General features: G+C 34.9%; 1 protein-coding gene across 2 annotated transcripts; it reads left to right on the top strand.

Moving 5' to 3' along the window:
• The first annotated feature begins 526 nt into the window (after positions 1-526).
• LOC114312541 (uncharacterized) lies at positions 527-9,612 on the top strand. 2 transcript variants are annotated; one of them, XM_028258778.2, is made up of 6 exons: positions 527-1,071; positions 2,521-4,203; positions 4,308-4,559; positions 6,134-6,214; positions 8,183-8,701; positions 9,363-9,612. In XM_028258778.2, the coding sequence occupies exons 2-6, from the start codon at positions 2,956-2,958 to the stop codon at positions 9,417-9,419; spliced, it is 2,157 nt and encodes a 718-aa protein (XP_028114579.2). In that variant the 5' UTR covers positions 527-1,071; positions 2,521-2,955; the 3' UTR covers positions 9,420-9,612. The 2 variants fall into 2 exon arrangements, with proteins under 2 accessions (XP_028114579.2, XP_028114577.2); XM_028258776.2 differs by having other exon boundaries at positions 594-941.
• The last annotated feature ends 16,712 nt before the right edge of the window (positions 9,613-26,324 follow it).

The raw sequence follows: 26,324 nt of genomic DNA, 5'->3' as shown, positions 1-26,324 counted from the left end.
AATGGAACCGAGAGCATAGAAAAATTTCAAAAGGTCTTCCAAATTCGTACAGGTCCTTCAAATTCTTCAAGATCCGTGAGTTTATTATTATCCATAATCACTCATTCTTTAGTCTTCAGTAGATGGATCAAGGGCTCAGCCTCACGATAGCGAACGGAGTAAACAGGACGGGTGTGGCTGCAAAGGTAGAGGAGGGAGGTTTGGAACTTGGCGTTGAAGACATGGACGAGGCCAGAGTGGGAGTCTGCGACGATGAAGCAATCATTTGAGTAGAGGAGGCGGAGGTGGCGGTGTTAGAGAATAAGAGGATGATGGACTTAGGTTATAAGGTTTGGAAAGAGAGAGATCAAAGAAATGAATGAGGGAGAAGAAAGATTCGAATGTATATAGAGAAAAGAAAGATGAATGATGACAAAGTTGATATTTTTTTTAAATAAACGAAATCAAATGGTGTGGAGGACCTTAACTAATACTTATTTTTTCTTTTGATAGACTTTTATTACTACTCAAAATTGAAGATATTCGTCAGGTCAATTTTTCCGTTTTTATTTGGTAATGGCATTACATAAGGCTATGGAAAAGTAGTTGTCAATAAACACCTGTTGTTTATTTTTTTTCTTTTTAATTTTATTTATTTTTGTATAGGTGTATGACAGAGATGTTAGTAAAAGATGGGCCGCAACTGAGAAAATAGCAAGCCTGTGGTTTTATGAGCCCAAGCACATCACAGCCAGAAATTTCTGGTTGAGCAATGACTCATTTCTCTCTCTCTCTCTCTCCAACCAGCTACACCCATTATCTAGAGAGAGAAACAAAATGAGAGAAAGAAGAGTGAACAGAAAAACAGATATAAAATGCCAAGCACCGCATAAAATAAAACCATTATAGGAAAAAAAACCAAGCTTAAGAAAAAGAAAGAAGCAAAATCGAACAAATTTTGGGTGTGTTTTGATTTTCTCTAATTCGATTCTCAAAAATTTGTTTTTTTTGGATAGTTCGGATCGATCTGTGTATTGTTTATGCGTATATATGCTCAAGAAAGTTGTACATAAATGATCGCAAGCTGCCCTGGTGGGTCTATTTTGTTTGTTTAGTAGCTTCGATTGCATCGATATAGCCCCTTTGTATTTCTGGGTTGGTGTTTTTATTTGTGTTTGTGTGTATATATGAGCTGGGAAGATTTTAGTTTTTCTTTTCTTTTTCATTTTCTCAGCATCCAAGCATATGTGTATGTACTTGTGTGCATAAAAAGGTTATGTATTTGTGTATGATGTGTTGCTTTCTGGTTTCAAACATGAAAGAACTCTGTTCTCTTAAACCAAGGTTCTGGGTTTAGTTGAGAGGTGGGTTTTGATTAATCGGGTATCCCGATGTTGATAAATCCAGGATTTATAGTTTAATTTCTTTCATTTTCGTCCAGTTTCTGGGCTAACAAACGGAAAATTATTTGAAATTCTAGTTCCTACTTCGGTGCGATTTACAGGTGAAATATGAGTTTCTTCTTCTTCTTCTTCTTCTTCTTCTTCTTCTTTTTATTTTTATTTTTTATTTTTTATTTTTTATAAATTGTGTCGCAAGTGATTTTTTCCCCTCTTTTTGTGTTTCATGATTGTTGATTGAGTTACACAAATTGGGTTGGCCTCAACTTTTTCTTTAATCAGACTGGTGTCAAACTGGGATTTCTGTGTTTACTTTTGTTTGGATTTTGTCATGTGTTTTCAGGCTTTTCATTTCTTCAATTTTAGAAATAGGTTTTGGATGTATTGTAAGCATTATGATAATCAAATGACAGACAATTTATTGGTTGTGTTTGGAAAAATTGGATCATGGAAATCTTATCGTAGAACTCTCAATTATTGTTGTTCTTGCTGCATATGAGTTTGGCATCTAGTGCTTAAAAAGTTTTCTCTTCTCCAAAAGATAAAATCCTCTCCATCCTTCTCTTGATAGAGCAATGCCACTTTACTGGAAACTAGTGGACACACCAGCTTTAATAAGCTTATGTGAATTTTACAATAATAGAGATTTGTGACGGGATTTTTTAAAAAATTTATTCATAAAGACAAGCAGCCTCATCTGCTACTATGACGTTTTTAATCTGTTTGTTTAGGCAGGTTGGATTATGTAGGATTAACATTCCTCCTAAATTATCAATCCCTTTAGATTGTATATCATATCCCATGTTTAAATTGGACCGGAATTATGAAGAGGGATTGACAAAATCCTATCAATTTTGTAATTTAGCCAATTAGTAATTTTGTGTCCCACCCCATCTTGGGATTCCATAGTCTCCCAGAAGGGGGATACCATGCCTAGCTAGATTATTAGTCTAGACTTGAATTTTCTTAGCCATTGTGTGATTCTGTATTTTGTTAGATTATTAGTCCAATCCCAAGGTGCTTTTTGTTTCGGTGAATTTGAAAATTTTAAAGTGTTGCGCGTATGTGTTTCTATACCCTTTTCATATTCCTTAATCGTAACAAGTTCAAAGAACTGACTTTCCTTGGCATATTATCTCAGGTTTGGGCATTGGTTTTTAGAATAAACCATGAAGCAGTGGTTTCATATTGCTTGCTGGCCTAAAGGCAATACTCATTCTGCTACCTGTGCTGCTGTTCTGACTTCTGGTTTGTATTTGTATGGGGGAGCTCATGGTGGATTGAGGATGCATTCAATATATAGATAGTTGCATAAGTATGAGAGTCAGTTGGGTCTGTCATGTGCAATTATAGCACGTGGTAGATCTTTAACTTCTGATCTTCTTATATGGCACTGTAGTGAACTACTCAATTCCATTGATTTCTTAGGAACATGGTATCAGATTTTGATCCCATGTGAAAAATGCTCTTATATGAGGTGTAGGGAAAAAAACTAGATTGGAAAAAAATAGCAGAGAGAGAGAGAGAGAAGAAGAATCTTTAGACATTTGGAAGAACAATATACTCAACACCAGTGATGGGCTTGCCACAAGCTTCCTCCAGCAAAATTGCCGAGGAAGTAGCTGCATCATTGAGCACATTTGTGCAAACTCCGCCTCGGCTTGTTAGTTTGAGCAGCTGTGATTTGAGTGGAGTCCATGTAGGTCACTCAGGAAATCGAATTTCAGGGGATTTCCCTTGCTCTTCTGTAAGGGAGCTTTCGAAGGATCCAGATGCTCTCAATTTATATAAGGATGGTACGACCCACATACATAGATTGAGGATTGGTCCCATTGAAAAGAATGGCTTGTTCGCTCGTAGCGGTGGACGGAATGTGCATAGTCCTGTTTCAAGGATTGTTGGGTTTGAACCCAGGGAATTGGATTCCCCTACCAATGCATTCGAGGGAAACCAACTAGATGGCAACCTTTCTTCGAAATTGGTCAGTAGCAACAGTAATGAAACTGAGGCCACTAGCTCACTAGCCAGGAAGCGGTTATTGTCTCCTTTGAATGGCATGATTATACCAGATCAATTTGATGGTGAATCTCTTGACATTGGCGGCACCATTAATAAGAGTGATTCCCGTAAATTTACTGCTCTTCAGGAGCATAAGAAGGCTAATATGGGCAACTCTAGCTATTTCAGTCCTTTGATATGGTCCACAGCTAGTTTCTCAGAAAGGTATAACTCACTGGATGATAATTATGTGACCAACTCAGGTTTCTTCACTGATGGCCCTTTGCTTGAGAACAAGGAGTCACAGTCTCTCAATCTTTCTCCGACTTCAACGGGGTTAAATTCCTTTCGAGGAACAACTGAAATAGCATACCAAACCAGGGAAATAATGATTCCACCGAACAAAGCAGTTTCGTCTCCGCTGTCTATGTCTCCTCTTGGTCCAAAATACTCTGGAGGAATGAAAACTTCAGGAAGGTGTGGGGCTACCAGAAAAGAGTTAGATGACAGCTACTTAACCTTGAAGGATATGGAACAGTCACTTAACGGAACTATCTCTGGCATTTTATCTTCCCAGAAAGATAAGAATTTTAGAATGGCAAGCAAATTATTTCAAGATGCTAATCCTATGCAGAAAAAAATTGATCAATTCACCCGTGAAAGTACCTATGGAATTGATGGCCACTGGGGTCAGGATTCAACCCTTACACCTCAATGTGCTAAGTTAGTCAGATCTTTGAGTGGACAACCTGTTAGAAGGTCGTTGGTTGGTTCATTTGAGGAGTCCCTTCTATCTGGTCGTTTATTATCTGGAGTGGCCAGTCAGGTTAGTGTACTGTACATATATATAAATACATTAGATAGTCATTTAACTTTTTATTTTATCTACATCTATTTTACTTCGATTCATATGTGATTTCTTGTGTGCAGAAAATTGATGGTTTCCTTGCTGTTCTTAATATTACTGGAGGAAATTTTTCGCCACATACCCAAAAGCTTCCATTTGCAGTTACCAGTGTGGATGGAAATAAACACCTATTGTATTATTCATCAATAGATCTTGCAGCAGATGTGCCGTCAAATAAACATAGAGGCCCTAAAATGAAAAGGAGTCTTGTCATTGATTACTCTCGAGCTGAAAAGAGCCGCCTGCGAATACCTATGAAAGGGTGCATACAACTGGTACTTCCAGCCCCCTCCCCCGAAACAAAATGGATTTTGTTAGCGTAGGTCCTTAAGGCACATGTTAAGAAACTTAAAAAGATTGTACATTTTGCATGAAAGTATGTGCTATAAAGCTTGTACAATACTTTTAAGCCATCTTAACATATTCCCTAACAGCACAAGTTAACCAGACCCAATCAAAATTGAGGTATGTTTAGTCTTGCTTTTGTGTCTATCTAGAGCATAAGAGCAATACATTAAGCTACACAACGATCCTGCAGCATTAGAAAGTCATTGTATTCTATTAAGATTTCAGAGGGCTTATGAGTACCTACAATTGTTTGTGCGAAATAGGACTTGTTCTGCAATAGGAGTTCATGATTAGAAAATGTTCTCGAGAAAAGTCAAGGATTCAGATGCTAATAGTTTGCAGTTTTGCTACAAACCTGAATACTTGAAAGGATTCTGAATGAAATTGAACGTGCTGAATAATGGAGGGTCACCAATATTGAAGAAGAGATATCATTACCCGGTGACAATGGCTTGAAACCCACATCTTTGTTTAACTTGCAACTTCATGTGAATCATTACATGATATATATTTTCGTAAAGCTGCTTTAGTTTTGCCATAAAAATTTAAAGAACAATTGGAGATTATTTGATGATAAATACGCCAATGTACTGCCTCCCAATTCAAGGATTGCTTGGGCTATCGGATTTTGTGGGTGCTTTTTGAGCTTCTTTATTGCTGCATTGGCCTCCAGTACCTGAGTGAATTGAAGCCAAAGGCTTGAGTAAATTGACATCATGGTAAACCTAAAATATTTGGAGATTTGTATTTTTGTCTTTAGTTTTTTGCAAGGGATAAATCAAAGGTATTTGTTTTGCAAAATCTAGGATAACTGTAAGATGTTTTACCATGTGGGCATTTTGAATTTTGTGCTCTATTTGTCTGCATCTTCTTTTTTTTTTTAATCAACTAAAACTAATCAAAAGGACACTACTTCTACCTGGATCGAGGTTTCCAACCACGGTGACTACAAATTGATATAACCATTAAATGGGAGTTGAGGCTCAAAATGGTCAGTGATGTGAAAAATACTAAAAAAAGGACTGAAAGCAGGCATGAACTTTTAAATGAAGATGATTATATCCATTGATGACTGGCTCGCTTATAATCGCTGGTACTGTGGTAATGCTTTGTGCTGGGATATCAAAATTGATAGCTTCTTTGAGACCAAGGTTCTAGTCTTGAATTGGAATGTCTTAAGACAAAACCTTGAGACAAAAGTGTACCCTTGATTGAAAGAATGTCACCTAATTCATTTTAGGGTCTTGTTAACATTTGCCCTAAGAAGGCATAAAAATTTTGTACATTCTTTGTTACATGTACTTGATGCAGAATATACAATCTTTTAAACTTTTTAACATGTGCCCTTACGTGTTAACAAATCCTTCATTTTATTGTGGTGAGTCTGTGAGTGCCTTCAAATATGCTGTATGGCCATATTGCTTGGCAGATGGCTCTTTTATACTAACAGACTAAATTGTTTCCAGTAGGTTATACTAACCGACTGAATTGCTGTTGACAGGTTCTCAGTAATCCTGAGAAGACGCCTATTCACACTTTCTTTTGTAAATATGATTTGAGTGACATGCCTGCTGGCACCAAGGTATGTGGCTGTGGAACAGTACCAAATCTTTTAAATTCTCATGAGTAATTCATCAACAAGAGAAAATTTCCCAGACTGAAACTTCAGCCTTTTTGTCACAGCAAGTTGTGTTAGTATCTAAACTGGTGACAATATATCTGCATTTTGGTATGGGTAATTGCATAATTTTCTCATAGATTTATATCATAATATGTAACTTGTTTTCTGTATGTTGTGTTAACTTTGGTCTGCTTTGGGAACCTCAGCTCACATACACTACAACAGCGAAACTAGAACAAAAGAATGGCGAAAATATAAGCAAGTAAATGAAGTGAATGTTGGCTTGGAGCATAGTGGGTTAAGAGGTGTCACTGTTGTTGCTAACTTGCTACACTTAGTTGAGGTCATCATCTGCTTAGCATGAAGAGCACCAGCTTGAGCCCGAGTGTCATGTAGGGGTGTAAGCAGTTCGGTTTGGTTGGGATTGACGGAACGTTTAGCACTGAACCAAATCTTTTGGTTTTATTGTTTGATGAGCCCAAATAGACTGTATGCTAGTATGCATGCTTACAGTTTGGTTTTGTCGGTTTGGTATAGAAGAGGGTTCATATGGTTTTAAAGGATTTTATAAAATTTGTAGAATCCACATTGGGAATAAATGAAGAAAAATAGTGAAAGTTGTTCTATAAATGTCTTCCTCTCTGATTTTTATTACAAATAGTATATTATTAGCCACTTATCTTCTAATCCTCAAAGAATTAAAATATAAATGTATTTAAATATAATATTTCATTCGATTTGGTTTGTATCGGTGTCAAAAATTCCAAAACCGAAATAGACCGTATGTTATGAAAAATAGACCAAAAACCAAAATTCAGTCAATCCTGTGCAGGCGGTTTGGTTACATTAGTTTTTCTTACACTACTAATGTCATGCATGCCTGAACCTCCCCAATTGAGCTGGCTTGCTATCGAAAATCCATGATTTGCTTGTATACAACGATAGTCAGAATTTTTTACTGAGATAATGAACAGATACTGAGACCTTTTTGTGATGATAAACTTGGGAAGGGCAGAAAACAAAGATGGTCACTCTTCATAGGTTAAATTCCTGCTGGATGCCACTTGGAAGGTTTAGTTCCCTTCCCAACCTGCCTGCTCAATCAATCTTGTAAGAAAAGCTAATTCAAAGGGATTATTAATCTCCCTGAGGTCATCACTGAAGAAGGGTGCTTGAATTTTTGGAGTTAGATCAGTTTCAACCAGTTGCTCTTTCATTATTGCTTTGGCAATAAATAAAAATAGAGGCAACAATGCCACCCTACTTAGATCCCCACTATGCTACTTCAGTAATGGGAGGAACAAATAACCTGTAATAAAGCTTTCTAAATGAGACTGAAGGCATTTTAAGGGCCTTTCTCTGGTCTGGGGCAGAGCTTAAACAGTCAGTGGCAAAAGTCAATTGGATTTCTGTTTGTGCTCTTAAGAATGAGGGTGGCCTAGGTATCAGATCATTGAATGATTGGAATAAAGCTGCAATGCTTAGGCATCTTTGGGTATGTTGAGTAAGAATGACTCCTAAGAATGAGGGTTGCCTAGGTATTCAGGATGTTGTGTCGTGTTTGGGGGTATGACATTTGTTTCTATAAATATTTTTGCTATCTTTCAATGATTTATTTGTACTTGCCAAAATAAATAATCTGAATATATGATTTCCACATTCTGGGCTCAGCTTCAACTCAAATTTTGGTCTGAAAAATTATAGCTTGCTGTAGCCTAAAATTGGCATGGTACAGCCTGCTTAGTTGTGTAGCTGGACGGTCAATCTCTGGACTACCAAGCACAGTCATAGAGGTGCATAGAATTCAGTTTCTTTATAATGAATCATAAGTGAGATTTCAAAGTTGTTTACTTCTTGTTAATCTTCTTCTCGTTATTGTAATTTAAGATTCTTATAATGCCTGTTTACTCTACATTTAATTTGATACAGACATTCCTGCGCCAAAAAATTGCTCTAGCTGCTTCTACTCCAGCTTCTGTACTGGGTAATGGAAGACATAAGAATCCTGACATGAAAAATGATCTCAACAATGTCCTCAACAAGAGCGGGGGTTTTCCTAACTCAATTGGAGTTGATATTGTACATACAATGATGGAAACTGACGATACTGGAGATACCAATCAATCTGAAATAGGAGGAATAGGGTCGCTGCCCTTGGGTTGTAGTACATTGAATGCATCCCATAGTTCTGAAAGCAAATTTGCACATAGCCTGCCAAAGGTCAATGAGAATACTATGGGTTCTGGAGTTTTGCGTTATGCACTTCATCTCCGTTTTTTATGCCCTTTCCCTAAGAAATCTTCAAGGACAGTGCGCAAGTGTAAATCTAATCCTCATTCTGCACCATCAACGACTAACATGGAGACTGAAAGTGAACGGCGCTTTTATTTGTATAATGATATGAGGGTAGTGTTCCCTCAACGTCACTCAGATGCTGATGAGGGCAAGGTAAATGTAATACTGCAATCATATGCTTTAAAATGCTTCAACAAGTTGTTTTTCTTGGCCTACTAGCAAGCTCAACTTTTCTTTGATTATTATGAGTTCAATATATTTTCTTTTGTGCAATCCTAATTTGTTGGTTAAGAATTTCTAGCATTTAAAATTCACTTTGCATTAATTTGGAATTTGGGTATTTGCTTTTAGTAAATTAATGAGTCATATACCGTGAGCATCATTAATTGTTCACTTGTGTCTTTTGGAGAACCATTATTGGAAACATAGTTTTACTATGGAAATGCTATTGAACAAGCATTGTACACTTTATTCTAACAAAAACCTTCAAAAAATTGCAGTAGTTATCATATGCTTCATTTTTTGAAATTCTGATATACTAGTTTGATCTAAGGTGTCTTGTGCGAAATGCTTGTTTATTGTCAGAATATCAAATATTATAATCTTGAAAGATGATATTCATCAGAAACAATAATTGATGATATGTATGCTTCATTTATGTTTATAACACAGCTGATTTAGTACTTTATTTATGTTTTTGAGCATCACATAGTCTGTGAGGCTGTGATTTTCCCATGGACTTGAGTTTTTCACCATTCGACTTGTGATTGTAATTAAAATATTGGTCTAACATGACACGCTCTTTGATTTGCAGTTAAATGTGGAATACCATTTCCCATCAGATCCGAAATATTTTGACATTAGCGACTAAAGGGTTCTTCTCCTCTCCTCTCTTTGCAGAATCCGGTGGTTGTGTACATATTCGGTATCCAGTTCTTGTGTACATACATTTGTACATGCATTTTCGTTTGTCATTTTAATTCTCAGACGGGGGACAAAGAACCCCCCATTTTCACCTGTAAAGAACACATTTTCAGTAAGGAATTCATTTTGTTAATTGTTTACTTCTTGTCACGACCCTGAATAAATTCTAGTACATAACGTACAGTTGTTTTTTGTTTATAGAGAGCAAGAAACATATTTATGTTTATTTTTGTTATAAAAAAAAGAAAAGAAATATATTTGCTATACACTTGCTTTCAAAACACAAACAAAAACGAAAAAATGGGATGCCTAGAGGGCAGGGGTGGCCAATAGGAGGTGGTTATGAGTTAGTTTTGAAAAGAATTTTGAATTGAGTTTGAAATTTTTGATGTGACATACTCTTTCCGTTTTAAAATATTATTATTTCATTTCATTTTTTATTGTTTCAAAATATTAGTTCCTTTTTAAAAATCAAGTATAAAAATAATATAAATTTTTTATTTTTTTTTTAAATTCATTAACATAAAAAGTATAATTATGACATTGATATTTTTCAAAAAAACACTATCAAAGGATAATTTTGAAAATTTAATTTTTTTAAACCTTTGTCTCAAAATCTTGGAAACCCTTTGAAGGTAATATTCCGGCAGCAACGGTGACAATCATTTAATTACATACATTTATCTAGCAATGACAATGAGTATAATTTTTTTCGACAACCAAAACTCTTCGAGATGAAAGGAGTACAATAATAAAAGCTCAGAAGAGGTTCATAAATGTGATGGTGTTTTTAGCTCAGAGAAGATTGATCTTGTAAAGTTTAAGTGTCTTGAAATATATGGCAAAAATAATAAAAGCTATTCGTTATTTTTTCGAGACTGAACTCTCGAGCATATGACCGAAATTCGGAAACACAGGTCCAAACATTGTTTATTTGTTCAGGAATAGGTAACTGAACCTTATTTGTTTGGAAACAAATAACCGAAGCAGTAGCAAAAGTAAGCAAACAAAGGAGGTCGGACCACTCTTGGGTGGTCAACCGGGAGGTGAAATCCTGTATAGTTTTGCTCACACAGAGAGCATACAAGTATAGTGAAGTTATGGATGAATCGCATAGAAACTAACCAGAGAAACATGAAAGTGGATTGTGTTGTGTGTGTGTGAAAAGAGATAATAGAAGAAAAAAAAAAATCAAGTAGATTAACAAATCTCATAATGAATCATAGAAAAAACTTCTTAATCACTATAAATTTTTTCCATTGATTTTGAGAGGTTCCATTGTCGTGAGTTTTGTTTGAGTTTTGAGAGAGAGACTATTTAGGGTGTGGGGGTGTGCATTTGAATGGGTGGAATATTTTTATAACAATAATTTTGGTATTATTTAGGGGGAGAAAAGAAATTTTAAAGATTTTAAAAATTATGAGTGGAGATCCAAATAAATGAAAGTTTTAAAATAATTGATGAGACAGTAATACCAGCACTCCAAATCAAACTATTACTTTTTTTGGCAATTCATTGGTTAAAATTGTAATTGTGTGTACTATCAATAATTGAATAATTCTTACAAATTTAATATAAGTCAAATATTTATCACACGATTGTGGAAAGATTCTCTCTCTATTAATGAAGAGGATTTTATTGCAATTGTCAATTTAGGCTCCGTTTGGCAAGAGCTAAACGGGGCTTTTTTGGCTATTTTAGCCACAAAAGACAAAATAGGCTATTTTAGCCACAAAAAACAAAATATCACATCCAACCCATAATCATTACATTCTTCTCTCACAAAAAAAGTCAAAAAAGTCAAAAAGCCAAAAAGCTCTTCCCAAACCAAACTTTTTAGCCCAGGCTAAAATAGCCAAAAAAGCCAAAAAACCAAAAGCCAACCCACTTCCCAAACGGAGGCTTAAGAACCAAAGTTTTGCAAGGAAGATAATCAACGTAATATGAATGATTTTTGAAAAATGTCCAGGAGAAATAAAGACGGAAAGATCTTACTGATGAATTAAATAACACAACTATACTGTAGCATACATTTCCTTACTACTTCAAAACGAAAATGCTTAAGTATAAAATAATTTTGACAGCATTGATAGAGACCCCTCCAATCACTATCCCCACACACACGTGGCGGGTGGTGATTGAAGGATAAGGGAAAAAAAAAAAAACAAAAAAAAAATTGGCCAATGAGAGGGAAAGGAGGTCAAAGAGGGTGAGAGGGAAAGGGAGTTTGAAACATTTTTCTAAAGCATTCTGGCTTTGTTTGGTTGTATTTTAGAACCAAATTTTGAAGAAATTTTTTTAAAATTTTGTTTGGTTTAGTGATTTTGGAAAAAAATTTCCAAAATTACTTTCTATTTCCTACACATCAATTAATCACTTTTTCTCTCCCCTCTTTCCTTTTTAATTATTTTTTCTCTTCCCTCTCTCATTTTTAATCATTTTTTCTCTTTCCTCTCTCATTTTTAATCATTTTTTCTCTCACATACATCTACTTTAATTACAACAAAATATCAAATCATTTCAAACTCACATATTTCAAAACTATTTCCAAAATATATAACCAAATAAACTAAAAAAAATTCTAAACTCCCTCCCCTAATGTTTTTTTAAAAATTTATCTCTCAAAACCAAACCGCACACCTCTGTGTTTGGTCTTTTGTGTTCCTATCATTGCTGCCTACTAGAAAACAAAAACTGGAAGTAAAAGAAATGAAGTGCTGGAGTTGTTGATTTGTTATCGATCTTTTCTCCCTTCAATGCTCTAGCCTCCAGCAATTTATAGCCTTCACATGGTGTCTGGCAACTGTCGTAGTTCTTTCCACGATCTCCATGTTGGGATAACTAATCTCGTGAGAGGTTGTGGGATAGAAAGAACCGGATTGAGCTGGACCCCAAATTAGCTTTTTAAATGATGCAAATATCCCCGAGGTACTAAAATTAATAATGAGAGAATTAATAATTTTTGAGATTAGTGTAGAATTGATTATTCAGCAGAATTAGTAGGATACATAATCTTCTATTTTTCATATTTGTTTTCTAATGGATATGAAAATATATAATCTTAATCATAAGTTTGTTTTACAATGTTAGTTGTAGGATTAAAGAATCCTATAATTTTGTGGGAAATTTGGCTATAAACCTCCTTTACCTTCCTTTCATTGTTAAAAAGACTAAAAAAAAAATTATACTTTCTAAACCCCCTCATAATGATAAAGTCTTGCATAAAGGACAAAATTTATTATTTAAATATTTTATCAGACTATTATACCCTCACAGATACAATGTATGTTCATGAATTATATAAATCAGATCGTTGTCATTCCTAATTCATGTACATAATTCCCAAACTGTTCATACATAATTCATGTACATAATTCCCAAACGTCATTCCTAAGCTCTAGATCGTCTCTCTCCGCATCTTCTCAACTCTCCTCCTTCAACTCTCCTTCAACTGTTCATCTTCTCTCTCGTCTCTCTCTTCTAATCCTAGCTTCCTCCATGGCCGGAGTTGTGAAGAACTTGCAAATCGCACTGACACATATATATATATATATATATATATATATATGTGTGTGTGTGTGTGTGTGTGTGTGTGTGTGTTTGTGTGTTTTGATATTTGAATTCGAATATATATATATATATATCTATATATTCCGATCTCTAATCTATATATATATATATATATCTATATATATATATGTGTGTGTTTTGAGTCTTTAAGATCGGAGATTTGAATGATTGCATAGATCGGTCTCGGCGATCATTTGATTCGAACTCAAAAGCTCAAAGATTTAAAGTAAAATATGAAAAATCTGTGTGTATGAAAAATCTCAAGATTTGTGAAAGCTCAAAGTTTCAAAAATCTGAAAAATCTGAAGAACCGGGGTATGAAAAATTGAGATTTCTCTGAAATTTTCAAATTATAGGCCTAATTCAAGGATTATAGGCCTGATTCAATGTTTTTCAGAGTAAACATCGATTGATTCAAGGATTATAGGCGTGATTCAAAGCTCAAAGCTCAAAACTCAAAGTTCCATCGATTTTTCAGAGTAAACATCAAATTTCATTTGATAATTTTACTCTGGTTCGATTGCTCTATTTTTTTTATTTGACAGAACCAGAGTAAAATTTTACTTTTATACAGAGTAAAATTTTATTTTTAACTTTAGAGTCTCACAGTTTACTTATTTTTCAGAGTAAAATTTTACTTTTATACAGAGTAAAATTTTACTTTTAGTTTCAGAGTGCAAAATTTTACAATCATTCAGAGTAAAATTTTACTTTTATACAGAGTAAAATTTTACTTTAGTTTCAGAGTGTAAAATTTTACTTTCATATAGAGTAAAATTTTACTCGAGTAAAATTTTACTCTGAAATACATAGTGAAGATGGCTTAATCGGAGAGCTGATAGATATGAGGGTAATATAGTAAAAGAAACAAGTTTTAAAATATCAGGGGGTTTTGAAAGTACTTATATAATTCTTGTCCTTTTGAAAGACAAATTAGATAGTGAGGGGGCTATGACCAAATCCCCCTAATTTTGTTGGGTATAATGTCCATCAGAATCTAATTAAAATAACAAAAGAGTAATGTAAGGGATCTCAAATAATCTATCAAATGTTTTACCAAACTTCTCACATGCACACACACGATTGTGTGAGTCCTACACCCTGTAAGAGATTTGGTAAAACATTTGGTAGAATATTTGGGATTCATAGTATTTTTCATAACAAAAATTGCAACCAATCACTAAAATGTGAGTCCCATGAATTAATAATATCAATCATATCTATAATTTGTCAAATAAAACAAACCCTAAGTATATAATATATATTTTCTTTAATTTTTTTCACAAAATATATAAAACAAATAATAATTATAATAATATATTTTCTTAATCTTTTGTTAATTTCTTTCAAATTTATTAACAAATATAAATGGATGTAAAAAACAAAAAATTTGAAATTTTTTCCCCCCCAGAAAATTGTGACTTTTAGGGTGTGTTTGGTAACGTTTACGTTTTCAGTTTATATTTACAAAAATTTTATAAATTGATTTTTGTTTATTTATTGTTTATTTTTAGAAAAACATAAACTACAAACGCGTTTGGTAATTGACAAAATGTTTAAAAAAATTTAAAAATATAAAAAAGAGTGAGAAATGACAAGTAGTGGCAAGTGACGGCGGGAGACGGTGGTGGAAAGTGGTGACGGTGAGTGATGGCGGGTGGGTGGTCGTGGTGTGTGGGTGGGTGACGGTGGCGGGTGGTGGGTGGTAGCGAGTGGGTGGTGGTGGTGGTGGTGGTGGTGGTGGCGGTGGCGATGGCGGTGGCGGGCGATGGGTGGTGGTGGCAGGTGGGTGGCGGATGGCAGATGACGGGTAGTGGTGGGTGGTGGCGGGTAGGTGGCGGGTGGTGGTGGTAGTGGTGGTGGTGGTGGTGGTGGTGGCTGGTGGCGGCTGGTGGTTGCAAGTGGGTGGCGGATGGCGGGTGGGTGGTGGGTGGGTGGGTGACGGTGGTGGGTGGTAGCTAGTGGGTGGTGGTGGGTGGTGGTGGCAGGTGGGTTGCGGATGACGGGTGGTGGTGGGTGGTGACAGGTAGGTGGCGGGTGGTGGTGGTGACGGTGGCGGGTGGTAGGTGGTAGCGAGTGGGTGGTGGTGGTGGCAGGTGGGTGGTAGGTGATGGTGGTGGTGGTGGTGGTGGTAGTGGCTGGTGGGTGGCTAGTGGCTGGTGGTAGTAGGTAGCTGGTGGCGGTAGGTGGTGGATGGTGGTGGTAGGTGGGTGGTGAGTGGTGGTGGCAAGTAGGTGGCGGGTGGTGGTGGCGGGCGGTGGATGGTGGTGGCGGGTGGATGGCAGGTGGGTGGTGGGTGGTGGTGGTGGTGGCGGCGAATGGGTAGCAGGTGGGTGGTGGCTGGTGGGTGGTGAGTGGTGATGGCAAGTGGTGGTGGGGGGTGGATGGTGGCGGCAGAAGACAGTAGTGGAAAATGGTGGCAGGTGGTGGTTAGTGTTGGGTGGTAAAAAAAAAAAAAACTCAAAATAGAAACACATTTTTTGTGTTTTCATTTTTTGGCCAAATTTATAAACTGAGACCACTGATTTATAAATCAAAAATTTTACCAAACAAGTTTTTATTTGAGTTTTTAAAATTTTTATAAATATAAATAAAAAACTGAAAACGTAAGTGTTACCAAACGACACCTTAGTGTTTTGGGGTGGTTTGGTCTAAGGCTTATGTTTTCCCTGACATTACACAATCCAAAGCTTGTTCATGACGATGGTCTAGTTTGGTGAAATATTTCATTTCTCATGGTGTTGATGATATATAGAATGATATGAATGAACCAGTCATTTTCGGATTTTTCACGTTTTAATTATATATATATATATATATATATATAATTTTCTACATATATTTATATTTGTAAAGAAATTTTTAAAAAAAGATCCCAAAAAATTTAAAAAATGGAAAAATATTATTATTATTTACTTTTAAGAAACTATTTTGATATCTTTTCACAAATATATTACATTTTAAATGCATCTAAATTAAAAGGTCAGATTTAGCATTGTCATTGCTTAATAAACAATTCAAAATGACAAAATTGTCTCTAAAGCTGCGATCTTATTTTATTTATACTTATACTATATATATATAAAAGCAAATGTAGTGTTCTCTTAAAAAACTTCAAACCCTCAATTCTAACATCTCATGAAACTCTTTCTTACGTGGTACATCAATTCTTGTCTTATTTTCCTATTTTTATTTCTCTTTTTTATATATATTTTTTTATTTCACTTTTAAATTACTTTGGCCATGGATATATATGATATCATATGGATAAGAAATTTTCAAAAAATTTAAAGATAAAAGATGTGTTTGACTCTAATTCAAATTTCTTCATTAGATTTATATCTTACCCAAAGATATTTTAAAAATAAATAAATAAATAAACTTATAAATCTCAAAACCGAACTTCCATGACAATATGAAATTAGGCAAAAAGATTGGAGAACAGAAATAACACTAAGAGAAGTTAAACAGGTAATTTAACCAATTATGCAAGATTTTTGGCATTTTATGTGAAAAGAAGCACATATTTTAAATCTCATATTGTATTTTTTGCTCTCTTTTTCTTTTGCAGATTTTTTTTGTTTGTTTTAATTTTAGTTTATTTTGTGTATTTATTTATTTATTTTGCTTCACACTCGAAGCTAGTTGTTGAAATTATAATAATGTAGTAGATGCGCTTATGCCTCCAAAATTTATTATTACTCATTTTTTAAAAATTTTACTACTACAACGTGCATATAAAAAATAACAGTGGCAACGAAATGCTAAAAGACCAACACAAAAGAGTGATGTTTTGCGATGCAGTTGGAGTTCACACAATTTTTTTAGAAAAATATTACCAATCGAGAAAAATATTTGGAACACATTCACGAGTTTAAAGGAAGTTTTTGTTCAACTCCGTTTAGTTTTTATTACATTTTTTCTTCAATTATATATTAATTTATTTGTTGTAATATATAAGGAGGACAATCGATTTAAATTTAAATGTAACTAAACTTAATTATGTAATTCTACAATATTTTGCTTACATTTTTATTTTTTAATAATTTGAGATATTCATGGGTTTAAATTTATTTCTTTACATATATGTAGTAAGTACACTAATTAAGTAGATTGAATTTTTAAATGATGAGTTTCTCTTTTGTAGTAAAAAATCCTTTGCACAAAGGAACATTTGAATCGCAAAATTAGATCTCAAATTCCTTAATAAATATGCAAATAAACTATTTTATTTTCAACTTATAATAGTCTTTACATATAGATAACAAAAAATCAATGTTTTTTACTTAATTATTATTTAATAGTTAATTTCAATTATTGAATATCATGTAATTTTTAAACGGATTGAATTCAATATATGAATACTTTGATAAAAATTTGGTTCATTTCTAATAAATAAAATTATTATTCAACTCCGTTGTGTTAAAATTATAAACAATTACATATTCATAATCAAAATTTTAACACTTAATTTAAATAAATATATTTTAAAAAAAATTCGTAGGTAATTTTTTTTTTCTATAATTGTTGAATGCTATATTCACATGTATAACACATGTCAGTATCAGAAAAATATTCATATCATGCGCATTCTATGCTTAAGACAATATTATTTAAAATGAATGATTATTTTATTATATAATACAAAGTAAAAGTAAAATTAATTATTATTTTAAAAAGAAGAATGATGTTAATTTTATTTTTTATTTAGTAGCTTCAAAATACAAAATTTACTAAAATTTATAACTAGACACAAAACAAAATAAAAAAGGTAATCCTTTGATTTTATTTTTTAAAATTTTAATTAAGTAGCTTTAGAAAACAAAAATTGTTTAGAATTATAGGTAGTAGACGCAAAATAGAGTTAAAATTTGTATAATAAGATAACATACTTGATTATTTTTTAAATACACAATTTAAATTTTAAAAAATTATAAATGGCACGTAAATCTTATCTAATTTTTAACCTACTACCTCAATTCTTTTTATTTATTTTTTTATATACAATTTTTTTTTACAAATTTTAAAATTTAAAAAAATTATAGTTGACATTTCAATCTTATCTAATTTTTAAACTACTATTCTCTCCGATTCTTCTATTATTAGAGTTATATTATATATATATATATATATATATATATATATATATATATATATATTTCAAGTTTATCTTATCTTATTTTTGAATTTTTAAATTTCAACTTGATTTTTTTTTTCAATCTTCATTTGATATTTACTGAATTTCTCTCTACCTCATTTTTTTAGGATTTATCTAATTTTATTTTTTTTAAATATTTTTATAGTTTATCTTCAAATTTAAACTTAATTTTTTTTTATTTTTATCTTATATTTACAGAATCGACTCTTACTCTTGATTTTCAATTGAATTTATTTTTTTCCTAAAATTTATCTAATTTTCACTTTCTATATATATTCTTATAATTTATCTTCAAATTTGAACCTATATTTATAGAATTCCATTATTGATCTTCATTTTCAGTTGAGTTTATCTGATGTGTGTTTCAAAAAATTGAATTAGTGGTGCATACCTATATAAATATAGTGAGTTCAATTATTTAAATACTCTTCTAAATTAATATCATAATATTTAATTGTTAATTTTTAGCATGTTCAACATTATTTACCATTTTTTGTTATTTTCCCGTGCATAGCATGGCTTACTACTAGTAATTTCCTAACCAAATGTGTGATAAATTAGAATAGTCATTTGTAGACATCTAATTTCATAATAATAAAAAAATACGGAATGCACTTCTCATAATTTTCAGCTAAATAATCTGAAAAAATATTTTTCCTAAAATTAATAATCTATTAGCATTATCCATATCCTCATTATCTGATCAGTTTTCCAAATCCCCCCCTTGTCCTCATTATCTGCCCAGTTTGGTAGTGAAACAAAGGATTAGCAGGTTGAGGTTGGTTTTGTTTTGTTTTGGCTTTATAGAAAACATTTCTAATTATAGTCATTCTGTCATTTTTCAATTAATAGTGTTTGTCCATTTAGTACCAACAATAACTTAATTACATATAAAGATTGGATTAAAGTCATGATCATCCATCCATTCATTTCATTTTTTCGTAAGGACTAATTCAATTTGTTCCTTTGAGCTCCAATTCAAAAGATATCTCCTAATTATTAGTGTGTACACTGTCTTGTAAATTTATCATACCACTTCAAAATGTTTGTATTTTTGGTTTCAACTAAAATGACACTTTCAAATTAAAAATATCATGTATGGTCTTACAAATCTATTTTCAGTACCGTTCGAAACCAATGTTAGATGACAATACTACTGCACAACCAGACAAAGACCAAATTACTCAGTAGTTTCGGAATATGAACACGTGATATTCCTTAATATTGTGATTGGTAGAGAATATGGATTGGTGTGATATCGTATTGAGTGATTGAGGAATATGAGGGGACAAAATGAATGGTGATTGGTGAAGTAATACAGCTACGTGGTACTTCGTGACTATTGTATAATTTTTCGAAATGGAAACCCACACACAGCCCTCCATAAAACCCATTTAAATATCTAGCTGAATTGATATCAAAACAAAAAAATAAATAAAATAAAAAATTGTTATAGACAATTAAACACAATATAGCTGAATTGATATGTAGTGTCCCAAGTCTTAAACTTGACTTGTTTATGTTAAGTGGTAACCGTTAAATTATACTTACAATTTTTTTTTTTTTTTTGGACTTTTGAAAAGTTATGAGTTGCATTTAATTTTTTAATTATTATAATTGTGACCTCCTTCTCATTGTTTGGAGCTTTGATTGACGAGTTAGCATGTTAGTTGGGCAAGATTAGACCAAGAATGCCAAATTCGAATATTTGTTTTGAGTAGTGTTTACTCTTTTTCTTTTTTCTTTCTCCAAATTTTGAATCTTGATGTGAGACTAGAACCGTTGGAAATCTTATTTCCGAGGCTTCAATTCAGAAACAAAATTGACCATATTTCGTTTTCGGACGAGGGAGATACGCTTGTTTGAAGTTACCCAGCAAAAGCTGCCTAGGTCAATCCGCAGGAGCGGAATTTGAATTCCACACGAGCGGATTTTGCAAGAAAGCTATTTTTTACTGAGTTGATCCACACGAGTGGTTTTAAAATCTGGATGAGCGGATTTTGCCCGTTCAAACATTGATTTCTATGCCTTTTTTTTTTTGTACTCAAATCAAATCCCATTCTTTCCTTTTGACCATTTCTCATCACTCTCTCCCTCTCTCTCTCTCTAACTTCTCTTTTCTCTCCCTTCTGTTTAAACACTCACCAAATTACACATTTTTTTTTCGATCTACAAAGATCAAGTGAGATTTTGATACTAGTTCCTTATACAAAAATGATGAGCATCTCGAGGGATATGTTTTGACTGGTGGAAATCAAATTCCAACAAAGTTAATTTTTAGGATTTTCTCATCTTCTCTTTTTGACGTAAGGATTCTATAAGGCCCCAAATTATAAACAATAAATTGAATAAGATGAATATACCCAACACACGATCCTATCTCGATCAACCAACTCCCTCAATTCGTACATCATTTCATAGAAGAAATTTACAAAAAGTGTTCACATGCAATGCATATTCACCCTTCTAAAAAGATGAATTCATAGCATATGTAACTATAAAAAGTGAGAAAAAACAACAAAATAGATGCCTTGAGGCTATAAGTTCCAAGGCTTAAGTCTGGTTACACAAAAAGGTTATCAAAACCCAAACATATTAAACCCTTGGCTTGCAATGACATCATACAAAAAGGGAAAGCCTCTTGCCCTAAATACATCCCATACCTTCAATTAGGCGGGATCACTGCATCCTTTCCTGTACAAATCCATTAGGGGTGAGCACAATGTCTAGTAGAGATATCTTAACGAAGTATACATGTTTTAAGCAATCTCATATAGTTATATGCAATGCATTACATGTTCGAATGTCAAAGTTTTTCCATTTCTTTCGAAATCCATGCAATATTTCATTCAAGGTTCATTATCTTCATGAAAGTTAAGATTTAAACATTGTGGTGGTAAATACAACTCAGGTAATTCCCCAGGGCTAGTGTTTGCAAGTAGGCGTATCAAGTACTACCAAATCCTACCTTACCGGCTACTAACCGGAGGGCTTGTGCACCCACACGTGCGTGTTTCTAGTCTTACATCAAGGATACTTAGGCCAACTAAATTCCCAATCTACACCCCCTAACCAGACTTACAAAACGTATTTATCCCAAAACGTTTTCGACAATAACAATTGTTTTCTCAAAACAATAAATAAATTTTCGATCGTAAGTGAATAATATTCAAGATAATGCAAATGAATGCAATAGAAATAATTGCATATAAATATCTCATTTGCACAATATCTCCATAATTCTCACATTTGTTCAAATAAAGCTTCTATGGTTCAATAGTTCTCAAAATCATGGTAAGGTACGAATCCATGTGAAATATGACATTTCCTCATATTCATAATCAACATCCATTTTTGTTCAATTTTTCCAAATCCAAACATACGTATCACATATTACCATAATTGTTCAACTGAAATTCTTATTCCTTTCATGAGTACCTCAACACCATAACAACCTGAGGAAGGTTTCTTCAATTTCACAAGAGATTTAACATTAATTTCATGAATATTACATCAATTTCACCTTTTCCCAAATTAACCCAAAACCTAGGGTTTGATCAAAAGAGGATTTTTCCTTCATTAGCAAAATAACTACAAAAATACATCCCCAAAGGGTTCATAGCTCACAAAATGATTTATCTTGGACCAAATCATGAGAAAGAAATCATTTCTCTAACACTTCCTAGGTTCAACATCTCAAAACCCAAACCCAAACTAGAAATTGTAGTGAAAAAAACAAGATATGCCAAAACTATATGTGTATATATATATAACTCAAAGAAAATCCCTACCTTAAGACTTTGGGAAGAAAAGATGAAAAGCTCTGAAATCAATGGCGTTAAAATTTGATCTTCACTGTACACAACGCAGCCCTTGACGAGCTCTCCAAAATTAAAGAAGACACTAATGCCAAAATCTCAATAGATAAAGAGAGATCAAGGAGTAAATGAAGTGGATGGAGGGTTTTCTGGATAGAGATGAGAGAAAAAGATTGAGAGTTAATGTAGAGGGGTGTAAAGTGAAAAGTGATAGGAAAGTGTGTATGAATCAACTTTTGAAGTGATTTGACACAAATTTTGGAGCGGACTATAGATAGATTGCTCGAGCAACCAAACTCGTGCTCGAGCAAACAATTCAAATTTTAGAGACCGCTCGAGCGATAAATCGAGCAAAAAATACCAACTCCTAGAATCTCCACTCCCTTCTGTAAAATACCACTCAAGCGATGAAAGCCTTGCTCGAATGAAGAATGCATGCTTGTAGAAGTTCAAACTGCAAACCAAGATACTAAAAGGTCGATTTCAGTACTCAAGCATAAAAGACCGCTCGAGCAACCAAATCTGTGCTTGAGTGAACAATTCAAATTTGAGAGACCACTCGAGCAATAAATCGAGCAAAAAATACCAACTCTTAGAATCTTTACTCCCTTCTGTAAAATACTGCTCGAGCGATGAAAGCTTTGCTCGAGTGAAGAATGCATGCTCCCAGAAGTTCAAACTGCAAACCAAGATACTAGAAGGTCGATTTCAGTATTCGAGCGACTAAAAGACGGTTCGAGCAGTCTCATCTTGAAGGCACGACAAGGTAACATAAAACATTAGCCAACCTTCCCGGTTTCTCGCCAACACCCAAAAGCACAAGATGACATCTCGGAACACACTAAGATGTACCTACCAGAACAAACCAGAACAACCACAAGGAGGAATAGAGAATAACACTAGACTCAAAAGCTTCAAGAATGACGGAGACAACATAAAGGGACATAAATTATCAATCACTACAAGAAATTACACTTTCGCTGACTAAAAATATTTTGGTCGCAAAAAAATGACATTTGTCGACCTAAAAAAAAAAAAAAATTCGTAGCTAAAAGTTAATATTATTACCCACTAAAAAATTTTGTTGCAAAAATGTGATTTTTTGCAACCAATTTAAAATTTTAGTCGCCAAAATTATAGGCGGGAGGATGAAAACTGGGCGGGAGCAGTATAATCTTTTAGCGACTAATACAATTTAGTCGTAGATATCAAAACGACGTTGTTTGATATCAAAATAGAGGTTCAGACAATGGCCGACCAACATGTTTGTATGGGATAACTAAACTGTGGAGAAGTAGGTTTGGAAATACTCTTGGATCTTGAAGGACGTCTCTGATCCTGTAATCGCCACCTGAAAAAGGGATTAACACTCCAATCGGTGGTGCCGGAATTAGCACTCTGACGAACAAGTTAGTATAGGTCTATTGTTTGCTTGAGTCTAAAGTTTCTTGGGTCTGTTCTCACATCCCTTTCTTTGGTTGATGTTCCTCTATTTATATTCACTTTTGGGCCCTAGGGTGGTGCCCACTCTTAATCCATCGCGTGATTGCTCATTCGGTCCCTTCTGGCGTATGCCAATTCCCACTCGACTTTTTGTTCAACTAGTTCTATGGCTGATTAGTCTATTCGGCTTTGGGATTGTACAGGACGGAACTGACTATAATATATATATCCTGACCATCATCAGACGTTATTCGGCTTTCCTGCATGTCCTGATATTTGCCTCCCACAATTGCCCCCCAAACATCCTACTAACACTAGCTAGTTAGCATGTTTGGTTTCGAGCTTGAAAAGTCAAAACATTCAGCGGTTAACCTCATTCCAACATAAGTGTCAGAACGCACACATTTTTTAGGCATCATTACAATTTCCTGCCCCTTCGTACGCTTCCTTCATTTAATGCGGTTTGAAACTATGTTGTCCATTCGAATGTATGTTTTTTGAATACACAAAGTTTTTGGTTTACCTTTCAGTATACCTCCTTCATTTCACGACCTCTGTAACTTCCTCTCGTTTCTCATTGTCTTCTCCGCTTCTTGTAAGTTCTCTTCTTCTCCATTTCGATTCCCATTTCCTTGTTTGTTTTTAGTTTAGCATACTCTCTAAACTGGCTAGGATGGCCAAACATTTGAAAGCCCTTCTTTCTGCGGGTCGAGTTTCTAGTTTTTTAGGCCATTTTTCCATTCTTGACGATGTCTATCTGTCACTCGTGGCAGGGAGCACAATTGATATGGAGAGGATTGATGAAAGTACAATCATTTTTTCTCTCCTATCAATTGCTGAGGATGGAGTCTGTTTCCCTCTTCACCCATTTTTAAGGGGCCGTCCTTCGCCACTAGGGTCTAATCCCTTCCCAACCTAATGTAAATTTTTACCGAATCATAATGGGAATTGTAGAGTTGAACCGACGCCTTAGGATCAATCTTGGTATCTCTGTTATTCGGCATTGTTATGCCTTGGCCAAATCTTCTGGCTGACAGGGGCGCTACTTTCTCAGGGCTAAAGACATCGACCATCATTTGGTGACTATGCTTGCCAACTTTGGCAAGCGAGTTGACGATGTCATGGTTGTTGTCCGAGGCAATTGAGAATTCGGCGAGGGCAAAGATCGCCTAGATCTTGTGCCTAGACAAAAAGACGAACCAGGTGCCCGTATAGTTCCTTACGTGTATTTGCTATATATTTACCCGGCTTTCCTTCCATGCCCTTATCATTTTATTTATGCAAGCAACAATTTGAAGAAAGTTCTAGTTTCGGCCGACGACGTTGCGCTTGCGAAAATCAAAACAGCACTCCAGTTCCTTGGCAGTCCAAACCCCCAGAAGCAAGGGAGGGCGGCCCACATACTTCTGAGATACGAGTCGACTTACTCAACCTTTTCGATCGCAAACAACATTCCGATTCTAAGGGGCGAACAACAGCTCACGGCCCTTATCTTCCCTAACTTAAAAAACCTCAGGCAGGTTGGTTTGGAAGCTTCTGATTCAGAGTAGGCGGAAGAACAAGTAGCCGAAGAAGTCGCCAAGCAACCAAGTAAGTCCACTTTGGAAGTTGAAGAAGTTGACAAGGCTCTAAACTTGGCTTTTGAAGAAGCTGACCTTAATCCATCCAACCCTCCATCCACTTCTGGTCGAGGGGACGTCTCCTTTGAAGCTATTTTTACGGACTTAGGGGACCTTCCCGACGCGTATCCTGGGAACATGGCCGCGGAGTCGCTCACGCAGCTGGCCAGGAGGAAAAATACCGAAAGGATGGCTGCCCGAAGAAGGACCGAGACCAACCGATCTGAACCCCCTGTTGCCGTGACTGAGTCTTCTTTGCCTGTTATCATGGAAGAAACGACTTAGATTGAAATGGCTGAGACGGAGCAATAATCGAATAGTTGGATCAGGAGGCCAAGTAGAGGAGGTAAAAGTGTCTCACCGAGTGTGAAGCCGACACTGAGGAAAACCTTACCGATAAACAGCCGCGCATAGAGGAGTCGAACTCGGTTGTGCCCTTTATCGTTCAACCAAGGATAAAGAACGTGCTGATTGCTTCTGATGCGTTGGCTCTAAAAGATCCGGCTGTGGCCTTGAGCATAGTTTCCTCAATTTCCCTACTGGTTGAAAGAGCGACTTTTCGGGCAGAGCCAAATTTGCTGTCAATAACATTAGCCGCTCAATCGACCATATTGGTATATGACTTGAGCCTTATCTGCAGTCTTCCGCCTTTATTATTTTTTTATTTTTATTTTGTAACTCTAATTCCTTGTTTTGCAGATGGCGGGTAGGATAACTGAGATCGGTCGTCGTCAACATGATGCTATTGAACAAATCGGCTTTTTGAAAGCCGAAATTGAAACTGAAAAGAGCAAGGCCATGGAGGCCTCTCAAAGAGCCGAGTGCGAGGCAGCGAAAGCGGCGGAGGAACGTGCAAGAGCCGACGCTGAGGCAGAAAAGGTGAAGAGTTCCGACCAACTCATGTTGGCCACCGAAGAGAGGGCAAACGCGAGCAAAGATGCGCTCAAGTTAGCCAAGGAGGTGATTGCCAAATTGGAAGCCGATTTGAAAGAGTCGAAGAAGGCAAAGGAAATGGCCGACTCTGAGATTTCCAAAGCGTTCCAAGCTGGGAAGGATGCCGCCTTTGAGAACTACGTGGAAGAAGTACCCAAGTTCGAGAATCGGGGCTTCAAACATAGCTAGCTCAAAGCCTTTACTGCCGCTAATGTGACATTGGCACAGCCGATTCCATACGAGCAGGTGGACGTTGAGCTGCTGAAGTCTGACTCTGAAGATTGACTAGGGTGATACTTTGATTTTTGTTA

The sequence above is a fragment of the Camellia sinensis genome, chromosome 15 (assembly GCF_055761805.1).
Source record: "Camellia sinensis isolate YWXY chromosome 15, ASM5576180v1, whole genome shotgun sequence".
NCBI classification, from domain to species: domain Eukaryota; kingdom Viridiplantae; phylum Streptophyta; class Magnoliopsida; order Ericales; family Theaceae; genus Camellia; species Camellia sinensis.
Note: the sequence above shows the minus strand (reverse complement) of the source record. Positions and strands in the feature narration are given on the sequence as shown.